General features: G+C 42.0%; 2 protein-coding genes across 2 annotated transcripts; one reads left to right on the top strand and one right to left on the bottom strand.

Annotated features, from left to right (window-relative positions):
* The first annotated feature begins 35 nt into the window (after positions 1–35).
* Positions 36–7,339, top strand: LOC114434457 (chromatin assembly factor 1 subunit A-like). The gene is made up of 16 exons (XM_028403720.1): positions 36–504; positions 1,698–1,745; positions 1,862–2,481; positions 2,612–2,674; positions 2,829–3,073; positions 3,152–3,233; positions 3,325–3,393; positions 3,573–3,790; positions 4,010–4,178; positions 4,341–4,421; positions 4,514–4,615; positions 4,772–5,021; positions 5,122–5,275; positions 5,377–5,698; positions 5,781–5,862; positions 6,605–7,339. The coding sequence occupies exons 1-16, from the start codon at positions 441–443 to the stop codon at positions 6,712–6,714; spliced, it is 2,679 nt and encodes an 892-aa protein (XP_028259521.1). The 5' UTR covers positions 36–440; the 3' UTR covers positions 6,715–7,339.
* A 475-nt stretch (positions 7,340–7,814) lies between these two features.
* On the bottom strand, positions 7,815–12,804 carry LOC114435141 (UBX domain-containing protein 6-like). Its single transcript, XM_028404718.1, has 11 exons — positions 12,618–12,804; positions 12,010–12,167; positions 11,443–11,507; positions 11,220–11,348; positions 11,026–11,123; positions 10,836–10,911; positions 10,664–10,748; positions 10,342–10,561; positions 9,994–10,124; positions 9,751–9,899; positions 7,815–9,517 (listed from the first exon to the last, which is right to left on the bottom strand). The coding sequence occupies exons 1-11, from the start codon at positions 12,698–12,700 to the stop codon at positions 9,392–9,394; spliced, it is 1,320 nt and encodes a 439-aa protein (XP_028260519.1). The 5' UTR covers positions 12,701–12,804; the 3' UTR covers positions 7,815–9,391.
* Between the last annotated feature and the right edge of the window lie 520 nt (positions 12,805–13,324).

Raw genomic sequence — 13,324 nt, 5'->3', positions numbered from 1 at the left:
CAACAAGAAGAATGCCTACATATGATTAAAATCTAAAACCCCCACTGATAATGTTTTATAAGAGTTTAGGACATGAAAGAAAGGCTAAACGAGCAACACAGTTGAACAAATCGAACGTCCACCCGGCAGCCCGGCGATTTGGCTCCGGCCAATCAGAGAAGGCTACTGATGGAAGTAACATACTCCCGCCAATTCCGACTGAGGAGCGCGAGGCAGGCAGCGGGGTAAACCGGGGGAGCATGTTGGAGATGCGGAAAGAGTTTACGCTATGGTTTATTTGAAATAAAGAGGTATTTTTTGTTTTAATAGCAAAACTAAATTGGGTTGTGTTCGGCAACATTCGTGGGTGTTAAAGTGAACCGTGCCGCCTTCTGCAGAAGTGTTTCAAAGTTGTGCCGAAGGATACCGTAAAACAGAGAAGCCCCGGGTTAGTGGTTGGGATGTTGGCGGCCGAAAACCCATCTGTGGACGGACATTTGGCAGCATCGACTCCCCGCAGAAGAGGTAATGCTTTGTCCACCAAGTCTGCAAATGGTTTTAACAACTTGATACACTGTTTACTATCATAGTTACAGCCCTGTCTCCTTGGTTTTGCGACCACAAAATGATGACAAACACAAAAAGTTGCATGTCTTAGTGTCTATTATCCAGCAATGCAGTGTATTTATGATTATCGTTGTTCTATCGAGTATTGATTAACATTAACTATCGTCATTGTGACAGACAAAGGTTAGAGTGTCTTAATGTAGTCATTTGTCCAAGACTAGGTTTATTAAAGCCTTCTGGTCACAGCTAACTTGCTACTTTAGTGTTATGAGCCACCGCAAATTCGGGTAATACGGTAGAAGAACAACTGAATTTGGCTACAGTCTGCCGGTATGTAAACTATCATAATTATACTTCACAGTCAAAAGACATTTTAACTTCGGTGATATGGGTCATGGGTCGTGCTATGTAGCTGTGCTAGCTCATAGCCTTTGGCTGAAGTGCCCAGCAAAGTTGCTAGCCACTTCTGTTGGATTAGCAGACAAGCTAGCAGTGTTAGCTCCTGTGAGATGCTTAACGTTAGCACCAAACATAAGAGCTCGTTTAAAGGTTGAAGCCCTAAAACTGCTCAGTAATCGTCATTTATGCACACACCCAAGTCGTATGGTTGTAGTTGCACCGTGTTACATCCATTCACCGTATAGTTTTTAGTATCGTAGCCGGACAGGCATCCTTTGCCTGACAGTCCTAAGGTGCTGGTCCCGCAGACTCTACCAGGCATTAAACACCGGCTGGTACACAGGTTGGCGGGAGAGATAACCAAACGCAACCATCACATACGCTGTAATACAATAACGTGAGCACAAGAATGTGGCACTGCACTGTGACATTTACTGCAGGTCAAAATACAGCGTCTGGCTCGTTTATACTAATCTATTTTCTCATTCAGGTAGGTTAATATTGCAGGTTCACAGCACAGTAGCTACACTCTCATGTGGCTATAATAATAGTGTTAAACAAATGTTGCTGCAAGCCCAGTTTTATATGCAGTATAAACGTTTTGTAATACATTTCAACATAATCTTGTCATTTTAAGTGGTCTTTGTGTTTGCTACTGAAGAACTACCTGATATTACAACAGTAATTCAGTCTGAACCATTTAAAGAACTGTGTTATACTGTATGGTGTGCTTATGTATGTTTTGTTTTCAGGTATGGCTTGCAAGTCAAATAACAATGCCAACAAGAAACTCATCCAAGGTAAATTAACAATAAACTTTTATTCTCAAGAATTTGGGCAAAGACCCAAGAAAATAAGACACCCGATGTCATGTTTAAATACCACCTCTAATTATAAGTATTTTCCTTGCCTGTAGCTCGTCTCCCATTCAAGCGTCTGAACCCGGAACCAAAGGACAACCATCTGCCTAAGCGTCCCTGTGCCCATGCCTGCCCTGAACCCGGGGACTCAGACAAGCAGAATGACGATGAGTCTTCTCCGCTCTCTGTGCACAGAGGGCCTCCTTTGGTTAATGGTCGCGGGCCACTTGATGGCTTCCTGAGCCGAAAACCCTCTACACCTGCAGATGAAAACATGGTTGTAGATCTGACTGAGGACCACTCATCATCTCCTGTTAGGCACCTTCTTTCATCTCCTTCTGCCATTCCTCGCAGTCAAACAAAAGACAAACATCAACACAAGGGCAAACCTGCTTCAACTGAAAAACCAATCAACATTGATGATACACCTACAAAAAAGAGTTTAGACTCTGTAGAGGCTGATGAAGTGGCGGAGGAAAAAGATCAGACGGCAAATGAATCGTTACTTGACACAACACAGGATTCTGGCAGTGAACCAGAGGAACAGAATGAATCAGGAAATATTTCTAGTTTGGGGAACAGGTCCATGCAGTCAGCATCATCAGTCAGCTCCATGTCTGAAAGCTCACCAGAGAAGTCCAAGGGCGACGATCCTACACCTACTACGACGCCAACGGTATGTACTGCACTCATAGACTGCTTTTGGTTGATGCTGCTTTCGGATGTGTACTATTTTCATGTAAAATAATAGAAACATATCAATCAAAAATTGTCCACCTTTAAACTATAACTTTTTCTCTTTTTAGGAGCCAAAGACCACTCCCAATTTATCAGCAGACGAGAAAAGGGTCAAAAGGCGCTCATTAAAGGTGAGACTTCTGATGTGTGCAATACCAAAAGCAGTTGATTTCTGTTTAAAATGTTCTTTGTGAGTTTTTAAAACAAAACCTCTTTTGTTGTATCATATTAAGAAAACCTGCTTTATTGGTTAATAGAAAAACTAAATTAACTTTACTATTGTAGAGTTTGCAAGAACAGGAGGAGAGACTTCGTCTGCGTGAGGAAAAGGAGCGACAGAAGGAAGAGGCAAAAGCTGCAAAACAGAAGAAGAAAGAAGAGGCTCGAAAACTAAAGGAAGACCGAGAAAGGGAAAAGCGGGAGAAAAAGGAAAAAGATGAGCGAGAGAAACGGGAGAAAAAAGAAAGGGAGGAGAAGGAAAAGGCAGAGAGGGTAAAGGCTAAGGAGGAGCTGCGAAAGTCAAAACTAGAGTGAGTAATTTAAGATCGCTTTTTTGATGCCTTAAATCGTATGTAAAAACAAATATTGATATATGAAATTTGCCTCAGGGCCAAGCTTGAAGAAAAACGCAAGAAAGAGGAGGAGAAGCGAGTGAAAGAAGAGGAGAAACGTTTGAAAGAAGAGAAAGATGTAAGTTATTATGAAAGTGTCAGTCTGAGCTAGGTTGATGCTATAATCATACAGACGTCTTTACTGAATCTTTTGACCATTCTGTTTACAGCGTCTTAAAGCAGAGAAGGCAGAAATTACACGGTTTCTGCAGAAACCTAAGATCCAACAGGCTCCAAAGGTTAGTTTTATTTGGAACTACATTGGTTTTTAGAGCACTGTGTTAATGCATAGAAGCCAGAAACCGTTCCTATGATAACTGCTGAATTTGCATCTGAATCTTTTTTTTTTTTCATTTTTAACTCAGACACCATGACAATAATATAAACTGCTGCGTGTTTTGTCCCTTTGTTTTTTCAGACTCTTGCAGCTGCATGTGGGAAGTTTGCTCCTTTTGAGATAAAAGAGAACATGTCACTGGCACCGCTGTGCCGGGTCCAGTGTGAGGACTCTGTTCTCGAGGAACTGGATCGGTGTTTGTTGAACCCTGCTGAAAATCTGAGTGGACTAAAAGACTGGATTGGGCAAAAACCAAGACGGTCAGGGCCCACCAAACCCAGGCAGACAGACTCACTCGGGTGAGAATGGAATCTATCTGGGAAGCTCTATATTCATTGCCAGAGTTAATATTGTCCATTGTATCCTTTCCCATTGCAGATGTTCGTTTTCTTTTTTCAGCGTTAAACAGGCTTTGTTAATTGTGATAAATCTGGCATATTACATGTACAGATTTGAAGGACATGATTTTTTTGGTTATTGATCCTATATGTTTATAGATTACTGTTCTATTTTTCCAGGGATTGTATAGCAGTTGAAGGACCGAAACCAGATGGGGTACCAGACCGCAAACGTTATGGACCTATGAAGCTGTTGCAGTTTCACGAGAACTACCGTCCAGCATACTGGGGCACCTGGAGTAAAAAGAGCTCACACATCTCAGCTCGCTGCCCCCTCAGTCAGGATAAGGTAAAATTATTGTGCAAGGCATTGACATCTGATCATGTCCCACCTTTGTGGTGATCCCCTTGTTTAATAAACTCATTTTGTACTTCAATTCAATATTGTCACTTCATCCATAACATGTATTTATGTCACTGTGATGCTAACATCTGTGTTCTGCCACCACAGGATGTACTTGACTATGAGGTCGACAGTGATGAAGAATGGGAGGAAGAGGAACCAGGAGAGTCCCTGTCTCATAGTGAAGGGGTGAGTTTTACACATGGCTGTCCGGACACTGTAGCATTTTATGTTCTACTGTATAGCATCAACAAGAATATTTATTTGTTGATCACTTTCAGGAAGATGAGGAGGAAGGAGGTGAAGATGACGATGATGATGATGATGGCTTCTTTGTTCCTCATGGCTACCTTTCAGATGATGAGGGAGCACTAGAGGAGGAGGTATGAAGGGAGCTGCTGTACATGTTGTTCATCCCTTAAATTGACTCTTTTTCAGCGGACAGACAAGATTTTGTTTGGATTCATTTCTTTTAAATTATTAGCTTAAGTTTCCATGTACTTTTTCCCCCCACTGTTAACATACATGTCATCTTACAGGAAGGTGGAGACCTGGAAAAACAAAAACTGCGTCAGAAACTGAAAGCAAGGGAGTGGGATGAGCTGATGTCCACTAAGAAGAGGATAAAGGTCCTGGAGCCAGTGGTGAAGGGCTGCATTTTCGAAGAAGAAGGCCTTGGTTTGGAAGCTTTTCAGGCATATGCTATGTGTCTTGTTGAACCTTTACCCAAGGCGGACACCAGTCCCAGTCCAGAGGAGCTGTCCAAGAAGTCTCACAGGGAAGCACAATGTAAGTGTGCAATATATGTTTAGCAAACCTGCAATTGTTTCTTTACCTGTTCATTTATCAGCATTAAATTATAAACCAGAACTTTCCTTTTTTCTGGCAGTACTTGGTCAGCTCCTGCCTTTGTTGCATGGCAATGTCAACAGCAGCAAAGTGATCATTAACGAGTTTCAGGAGTTTTGTCGTCGGCAAACTTCCTCCTCGTCACCTTGTGATTTGTCCAGTCCTCAGAGCCCAGCAGAAAACATTCCCACCAGGTAACGCATTATTTTTTTTTAAAACCTGTACAGTAGCCACATAAAGTCAATACCTTGTCTAATTAGTACTGTCTGTCTATCTGTGGTGTTTCTTTGTTCAGAATGCAGCTGAAGCGGCTCATAAAGAACAATGCTGTTTATGAGAAGCGCTCCACCTACAGGCGCTGTTGCTGGTATGTGCACACAGAGGCCCTGTCCCGTTTTGGCCAGGAGGCTCTTCCAGTGCCCTGCCAGTGGACCTACCTCACCACAGGAGCTCGAGAAGAGTCCCGTGAAGAACCCCAGGTAGCCACAGGCTCTCAGGGAAACACCCCCACTACACCCCAGACTTCTTCGACCACACCTTCATCGTCCAACAAGCGGAAGAGCACAGGCAGCATGTCAATCACGCAGTTCATGAAGAAATGCCCTAATCCCAAACAGGTAAAGGTCTGGCTGACATTTTGATCTGATATCATATTTTATATCAACCCTTGTGAAAACATTTAATTTGACTTTTTTACAGATGGAACCCATGGAGGCTGATGGTTTTCAGGCTGATACTGAGGATGATGAGGAAGACTGTGTCATTATCCCCACACAGAACTGTGAGTTACTCCTTTCTCAGCTTTTAATCTTTACAGTGTCGGAACAGTTTTACATCATTGTAGTTTTAGACCAGGGAAACGACAGATTTATTGATGCAATTGTTTATGTAAAGATTAAGCGAAGCTTTTAAACATGCAGCTGCAGAGCAGGCAAGGTAACTCCTATGCTGAAATTATGAAAACTAAAGTCAGGATTTACTTTTTCTTAAATTTTTTACTGCCAGGTCTGTGCCTGAAGTAGGAATAATAATGTACAAAAATTTCTTTCTGTAGATTCCTCTGCACATTGTTCACTTCCCTCAAATGAAAGCATATAAATGAGAGTGCCTAGCAAAGAGTGTTTGTGATAACTGAGTTTGTGTGTGAGTAGAGAACTCGCAGTGAGCTGGAATATTGATGATGTTGCATTGTAATACCCCTTGCTTGTTTTTGCTTTCCATTTTTCTGGTTATGTTGTGGCTATGCCTCAAAAGTAACTACACTGAGTTCTTGTCCAACATGTTATACCAAGAATAGAACATTTGCAGTAGTGAGAATGCATCTGATTGGACAATCTCCTGTGCTACTCTTTTGATAGAACTTAACACACAGTTGAGGCTCGATTGTTGTGTGGCAGTGGCTGATAAGCAGCTGTACAATATGTGACCACCCTCACATTACAGTTTGAATAGTTGTCCACTGTAGTGTCTGTGATACGTGAAAAATGGAAATAATACATTACATTACCTTGTTGACTTTTTAGGCACAGTCAGAGAGAACTCCAGCGAAGAAGACTGTTTAATGGAGGTCACTCCCTCTGACACAGCTGCTCTCCCCATGGCCAGCTCGTCTTCATCACTCGCCACTGTCTGAAGATACGACATGCCATCTTCCTTTACCAAGCCCCATTGCCTTGGTTAATATTTCCCCTTCTGGTTATGAACTCTACTACAGAACAGAATCGAGTCATGCAGGATAAAACCCCACATTCTGATCAAGGTGGCCTCTACCCAGTATTGTGGCTTATCTCCTGTCTTCCCAAAGGAGTTGGTAGCCATCATGCTGGTAAAAATAAGAATGACTCGATTATTAATGGCTGTGTAATATTTATCACCTTTGTCTGATCTTGTTGTTGAAGTCACAGTCAGGCATGTAGACCTCTTTGAAGAGGAAGGTGAGTGTCTCTGGCACTGCTTGAGCTACTGCAGATTGGGTTGAATGGAGAGAGGAAGAGCAGAACAAAAATGAACAATTTTCATGAGAAGCATCCAAGACATCAAGAATGGCATTACGGTTTCTGCAACATTAAATTCACCTTATTGAATTTCTTATGGTCTAATTGTATATAATTTACACCATAAATTAGATGTGGGAAGTGTGAGGCTCAAAGTTCATCTGTATTTTCTTTCTGTGATTTCAAAGGGTGCATTTATTCTGCGATTTCCAATTCTGACAACTCACTCAAGTAGTCGTTAGATCTGTTCTTGTACAGTCTCAATGTCACAATGTTTTATAAATATGTATTTTCTGTATTTTTCAAGAATACTTGAACAGGATAAATTCATTAAACAAGAATAAAAGTACTGCACTTTTATAACTTGTTCATTCCTCACCATTCTTTGCTGTTCTGACACCTCAGGTATGATCTATCGTTTATTTAGGATTGCTGCACACATCCTAATACTGCAGAATGTGTGAATAGAGTCCGCATCATTTTTCTCCAGTAGTAAACACAACACTGCATATTATGTGAGTCACACAAGGTTGGGCACCAGTAAACTCAAGAGTAGGTAGCAGATAGCTGCTAAACATGTACATTAAAGGTTTATTAAACCTGCCATTACTGCAGTCGTTAAAGGTTTTGAAACATTTTATTAAGGCATTTACTACATGTTTAAATGCCCAATACCTGAACAAATGAGCTTTTCAAGAAGCTATGTTGTATAACCTCTATTCTGTTTATTAGACAAAAGTTGCAGTGCAAGCTTTCTTTATTACAGGCAGTTTAAAGAGCAACAGAACATGACTTGGAACATAACAGACAGATCACAACTGCTCACTAGTTGTATAAGATTACAATGCTGAGAATGTAATACTTGTGGGAGGACAGGCAGCAGAGTGTGGTAATGTCACTAATGACTTATTTTGCCAGTGCAAAATATTCTTTAAATATCCACTTCTAGTTTGGGCTGGTTTCTGTTTATTGTTGACATAATGTATGGCATCTACTTGTATTTCCTTGGGATGTATTTGTGTGAATGATGAGAGGTAGGCTGTTGTCGACAACTACTATAGTTGGCTTTTACAGATTTACCTGGTATACAGCAAAATGACATCAAAATAAGTGGTGACATACATGAGGGAGAGGATGGTTTAAAACAGTTCATATAAGGTAATATTGTAGTAAATCCAAAACTTCATTCCACAAGTTTGAGCTGCTGTTGGATTCACTTTGGTCTGGTAGGTGTTTTTCATACCATGTTTGAAATGGAAACCCTTTTTAACATACAAACAACTAGACAACATAAAGTGGAATTAAAACTACAATTATCAATAGAAAAGAAGTCCATGCTATCAATTTAAACAACTTATCTGCATGCCTGAGCAAGCAGGACGTGCACTACTGCACTGTGAACAATACAATGTGTATCTTTACACTTACGGTACATAATCCTTCAAAGTGCTTAGATCCATCAAGAATGGAAGTTCAATGCACATGGCTAACACTCTTTTAACAAGGCCTACATCTGTATTTAAAGTTACCTGTCTCCATTTCCGTCCTCTGAGTATTATGATTGAAAAAAAAAAGACGGATTTATGATGTATGATTTGGGCTTGTGCTCATATTGAAGCAACCAAAGAAGTCAGTCTGCTATACAACACCAAGAAGGAGTGCAAGGCCACTGCAGAGCAGAGGGCAGTACGGGCAACAGAAGCTTATGTTTACAGTCATGGAGCCAGAGTAGTATCACATAAAATCAACCATCAATTAACGGACTTCACACTGAGTTAACTTCACACAAACGAAACCTAGTTAGTTATTCGAGTCTTCAGTAAAGCCAGTGCACTGACAGCCAGCAGCCTGCAGTAGCTGCTGAGATACTCGGTATGTCTTTACTCTTATTCACTACTTGCTTTTCTTGTAAGCTTTGAAAATGGGAGGAAGTGACGACACAGTTCAAACAAGGTGCCATATAAAGTATACCTGACTGGTCGACTGCTGCCACAGTGTGTTTTACTACACAGCATGTACATTCAGGATGCAACCAAACACAAACACACACGTTCCTTGCTTTGCCTTTACGTCTGCTTCAAACCAATGTTCAGCTGAGCCAGGATGCAGGGCGGTGTTATGCCCACATGAAGAGCAAAGAATTATGCTCAGCAAAACAAATGCTCACATTAAGGTGAAGTTGCCCCCCATTCTATCACTGCTACTGGCTTAAGTTAGAATTTGTAAAAATATATGTCTCACTAGTCAAGGGGCAATTTCACCCCTGTAGTGCGAGGGAGAGAGGGAGGTAGAAGGGAAATGTCTGGGAACATCTTTTCAGCTCAGGGTCTGGAGGTTTTCCAGCAGCTCTGCTTTAAGGAGAGTGGGGCTTTTCCCACCTGCAGCTGCGATGTCAGCCTGCACAGCCGCATCCCAGGCAAATGTGAGCAGGGCGGCAGGCACCTAAAGAGAGGACAGACTGTCAGGATCAAGCATTTTTTTTTCTTGCTATTGACGATAATACATGTGCGTGTCAGATCAACACACATCAACACACTACAGTGTCCACATTACCATCATGCCCTGATTTAATAAATCAGGGCAACAATACAAAAGAGACAGGTAAGTCAGGCTTTGGCTCCACTGACAGCAGGAGGTTGTATTGTAGCTGTTGTCAGGTTTCGTATGAGACTCACCAAGTTACACTCAGCAAGAGCAACTTCTTCAGATTCCTGCAGTTTTTGACCTCCAGGAGCAATGAGTTCAAACGGCTGCCAGCCATCTACCAGGAACTCCCGTACAAACCCGAACAGCACAGGCATCCGGTCCCAGGCGTAAAAGGTCCCTGTGGATCACCAGTTATCTTTAGTGGGTACACAACCAGGGCCAAATTCAAATCAACACATTTATATTTGTCTCTGCTGGCTCCTGTGACTCACCTTGTAGCAGGTTTCCATCAGGCAGTCTGATCCTGATCAGGGTGTATTTGTATTTCCTTCTCTCCCGCTGCTCCTCCTTCTCCCTCATGGCTTTAGTGCGCAGCATGGCATTCTTTTCTACCAAATCACTCCTGAAACACACACAGGACTCATGACCTCAGATTCATTATGACAAAAATGACATAGCAAAACATTTTTTAAACTGAACTGATATTTTCAGCACATTGGTATTTTCACTTCCTCCCTAGCATATTTTAATCACATGTCTGCTCAGAAAGTTTCTTTCATCTTAGTTTGGAGACAGCACACCTCTACTGCTTTACAGAATAGTCTACTACAGTACTGTACCTCTGTTGTTGCTCCTTCTTGAGTTCTTCTGCTGTCAGATTGTAGAACTCCGGTGGCAGCTCGAAGCGTTGGGCATTAGAAGAAGGTCTGAAAGCCTGAGGCTGCCGGTCCAGCTGAGCTCTGACTGGTTCTCCTCTCTGAAGACGATCCCTCCTCTCCTTCATGAGCTCCAGGGAATCAGGGCTTTGCTCTAGTAACACCAAGAACTCCTCTTCCTCCTCTGATGTCCATAAAGGTGAGCAAAAGTGAACATGAAAACAAGTGTGTGTAGTGTACAGAAATATGTTGCTGATAAGCATCAGAACAATCAGGATTAGACTACCTTGGCCCTCTACAGGAAGCATAATGCTTGTGAATCCCAGTGCCTGCAGGAACTCTCTGCTGCCCTCCACAGAGCGCACTTTCTCCTAAGACAGAGCAAAAGCAGAAATTCAACTCATAACTCATAAATTATTTGTGTTGAATGTTTCCCAGCAGCACTCATTTACACAGACCTGGAACACCTTGTTGCTGAGTTTAATCTTCCTGTATTTCTCCTCTGTTGGGTTCTTACATATATTGTCAACATACCTTTTGAGAATAAAGAGTCATCAACTGTTAAAAATGTAAAAGTGAATGAATGTATGTTTAACTGTAAGACTCCATGGATGGTTCCACATTATGATCAGTCATCAGGCATCTTACTTGCTTATAATGTCCACAGCAGCCTTCACCTTCTCTTTATCTTTGTTAAAAGTGTGCATCATCATGACAGAGGCCTCGACTGCATCCTCCTCAAACCGCTGGCAGCAAAAACAAAACATGTATTTTACCAACACTGTTAAATAGATGATCATAACGTCTAATTCATATCACACTGCAAAGACAGTCAGACGTACCATTAAAATGGCTTCTTTGATGTGCACTTCCCGTTCACTCTTTGTTAACGTGGCTCCAGTCAGTGGACAGGTGAAATACACACCTGACACTGAGAGACAAGTGGGATTTTTCACGGGAAGTTCAGATCCCTGGAAAGGGAAGTGTCAGTGTGACAAAATACTGTGAACCAAACACGCTGACAGAAGTGTCAGTCAAGGAGCTACTGAATCGTCCGTAACGTACCTCTGCTGTAGCTGCCTTATCATTTTCAGCCAATGCAGCTGCCTCTGCCTCCAGTTCTCTTTTCACTACAAGGAAATGGAGATTATGCAATTACTACGCATTTGCCTGCACTGTAACAATAACATCTTTTAGCTTTTTAAATAATGTGGGTATAGCAGCCATGTCTACCCTCCAGAGCTTAAAAATCATCTCAACAAATCACCAACAACAAAGACAATAAAAGCAGCAGTAATCATTATGTGAAAGCTGCAGGAATATTTTTTGAGTCAATGCCAAACACAAAGGTTTTCCTACCAATACTTATATTAAACAACATTGATCTCTTTCAGATGAGTCTGAGTGGATTTCTAGAGGTGATTCTAATAGTTTTTGCTGGTTGTTGATGTGCCAGAAACGTCACATCAAATAGTTTATACATTAGCATGAATACAGTATGGACTGGTAATAAACAGGCCTCACATGTGCATGTGCAGCAGCATTATTCAAGGCATGCGCGTCCTATTTACCCAGCTATGCAACAGCGATGTTAGGTGTGAATTGAGGCACTATCCAGACTAAAGACCTCACCCTGGTTCCTGATGGCGTCCTGGGAGGTGTGCACCTTCGGCCGGGGATGCTGTTCAATCCTGGCCAGGGCAGCAGCTCCGGCCCTCTGGGCTCCTTCACTGGGGGCATGGCGGTTATTTTTGGCTCTGGAGCTGCTCTGCACCGCCTCAGGCTTGGTACTACAGCGTTATTATCAGAGAAACACGATTGATTACTCTTTGGTTACATAGCAAAGCGAATTAATACCCAACGGTAACGCAAATGAATACACATCAGCCTATTTCCTGTGGAGTAGGGCAAAAGTTACTGCAGAATACTCAGATCATTAGCTAAATAAGATTGTTCAAGGATTAACTGTTAGCCAAGTTACTGAACACGGTGGGCGCCTCCCGCCGTGCTGAGTATTACATAACTTAATCCAGTTTCTAACTGATTCAGGCATCCGATGAAACACATACAGAAACCAACAAGCCAGCGCTGTTCTGCTTAATCAAACGATACGCTCAAAGCAGACTCGTTAGTCATCAGCAGTCAGCTATTAGCTAACTCGATTTTGCAAACGTTACACTGCTAGCAATAGGGCTAGGTCCACTTAGCTCTGCTAGCTCCAGAAAAGTTAAGTCATTTACCTGGTATCTTCTGTTAGTTTCTTTCCGGGTCCTGCGGATTTAAACTTTATGTCTCTCTTAATGTCATCAAAAAACTTCTTCATGTTCTTCAGCTGTCAGTAAACACCGCCCTCGGCAACACAAACAGATGAGCACCTAGCTAAGCGTAGCTAGGAGGAGGACCAAAACAAACAGTGTCAGCTGGTAGAAAACTGCTTCCGCCTCAGACATGGCCATGTCGCCCCCGTGTGGGCAAACAATGAAAAATAATAAATGATCTCAAAATAAGTAGGACTCTTTTTAAACATTTTTTCCCTAATATTTACCAAACGACAGCTTAGCTTTTATGCTAATTAAATAGGTTCAGCAATATAAGTACGAAAGCTGCTTTAAACGTCCTCCCTCTGTTCATGATTATAGACGAAGACATTTTATATTCTAATTTAACATTAAGATTAAGAAAGCCTTTATTTGTCCAACAGTGGGGAAATATTTGACGTCTAATTTTAACATTATTATGTCTCATAACACCTGGCTGAACGGCTTTACACCCAAACAGAAGATGGGAGAGACTAGGCCGGTGTGTCCCATGCATCTCCCGGGACGGATCCATGAGGGGGCATCCTTCCCTAAGTGAAATGTGCCTTTAATACACCCTCTGTGTGGTGACATCACTACAACTTCTTCATCTCTTGTTTGGCTGAATTGACTTTCTTACGTGCCCCTGA

Source organism: Parambassis ranga, chromosome 4, assembly GCF_900634625.1.
Source record: "Parambassis ranga chromosome 4, fParRan2.1, whole genome shotgun sequence".
NCBI lineage: Eukaryota > Metazoa > Chordata > Actinopteri > Ambassidae > Parambassis > Parambassis ranga.
This window is presented reverse-complemented; position numbering and strand designations above follow the sequence as displayed.

What these genes read in the sequence shown, in the direction of transcription:
- LOC114434457 (XM_028403720.1), top strand. Translation starts at nt 441, where the DNA reads ATGTTGGCGGCCGAAAACCCATCTGTGGACGGACATTTGGCAGCATCG. An exon ending in GCCCCCTCAGTCAGGATAAG is followed by an intron (nt 4,179 to 4,340) that starts GTAAAATTATTG and finishes CTGCCACCACAG; the next exon opens with GATGTACTTGACTATGAGGT. An exon ending in AATGCCCTAATCCCAAACAG is followed by an intron (nt 5,699 to 5,780) that starts GTAAAGGTCTGG and finishes ACTTTTTTACAG; the next exon opens with ATGGAACCCATGGAGGCTGA.
- LOC114435141 (XM_028404718.1), bottom strand. Translation starts at nt 12,700, where the DNA reads ATGAAGAAGTTTTTTGATGACATTAAGAGAGACATAAAGTTTAAATCC. An exon ending in ATAAGGCAGCTACAGCAGAG is followed by an intron (nt 11,349 to 11,442) that starts GTACGTTACGGA and finishes TTCCCTTTCCAG; the next exon opens with GGATCTGAACTTCCCGTGAA. An exon ending in TCAGCAACAAGGTGTTCCAG is followed by an intron (nt 10,749 to 10,835) that starts GTCTGTGTAAAT and finishes GCTCTGTCTTAG; the next exon opens with GAGAAAGTGCGCTCTGTGGA.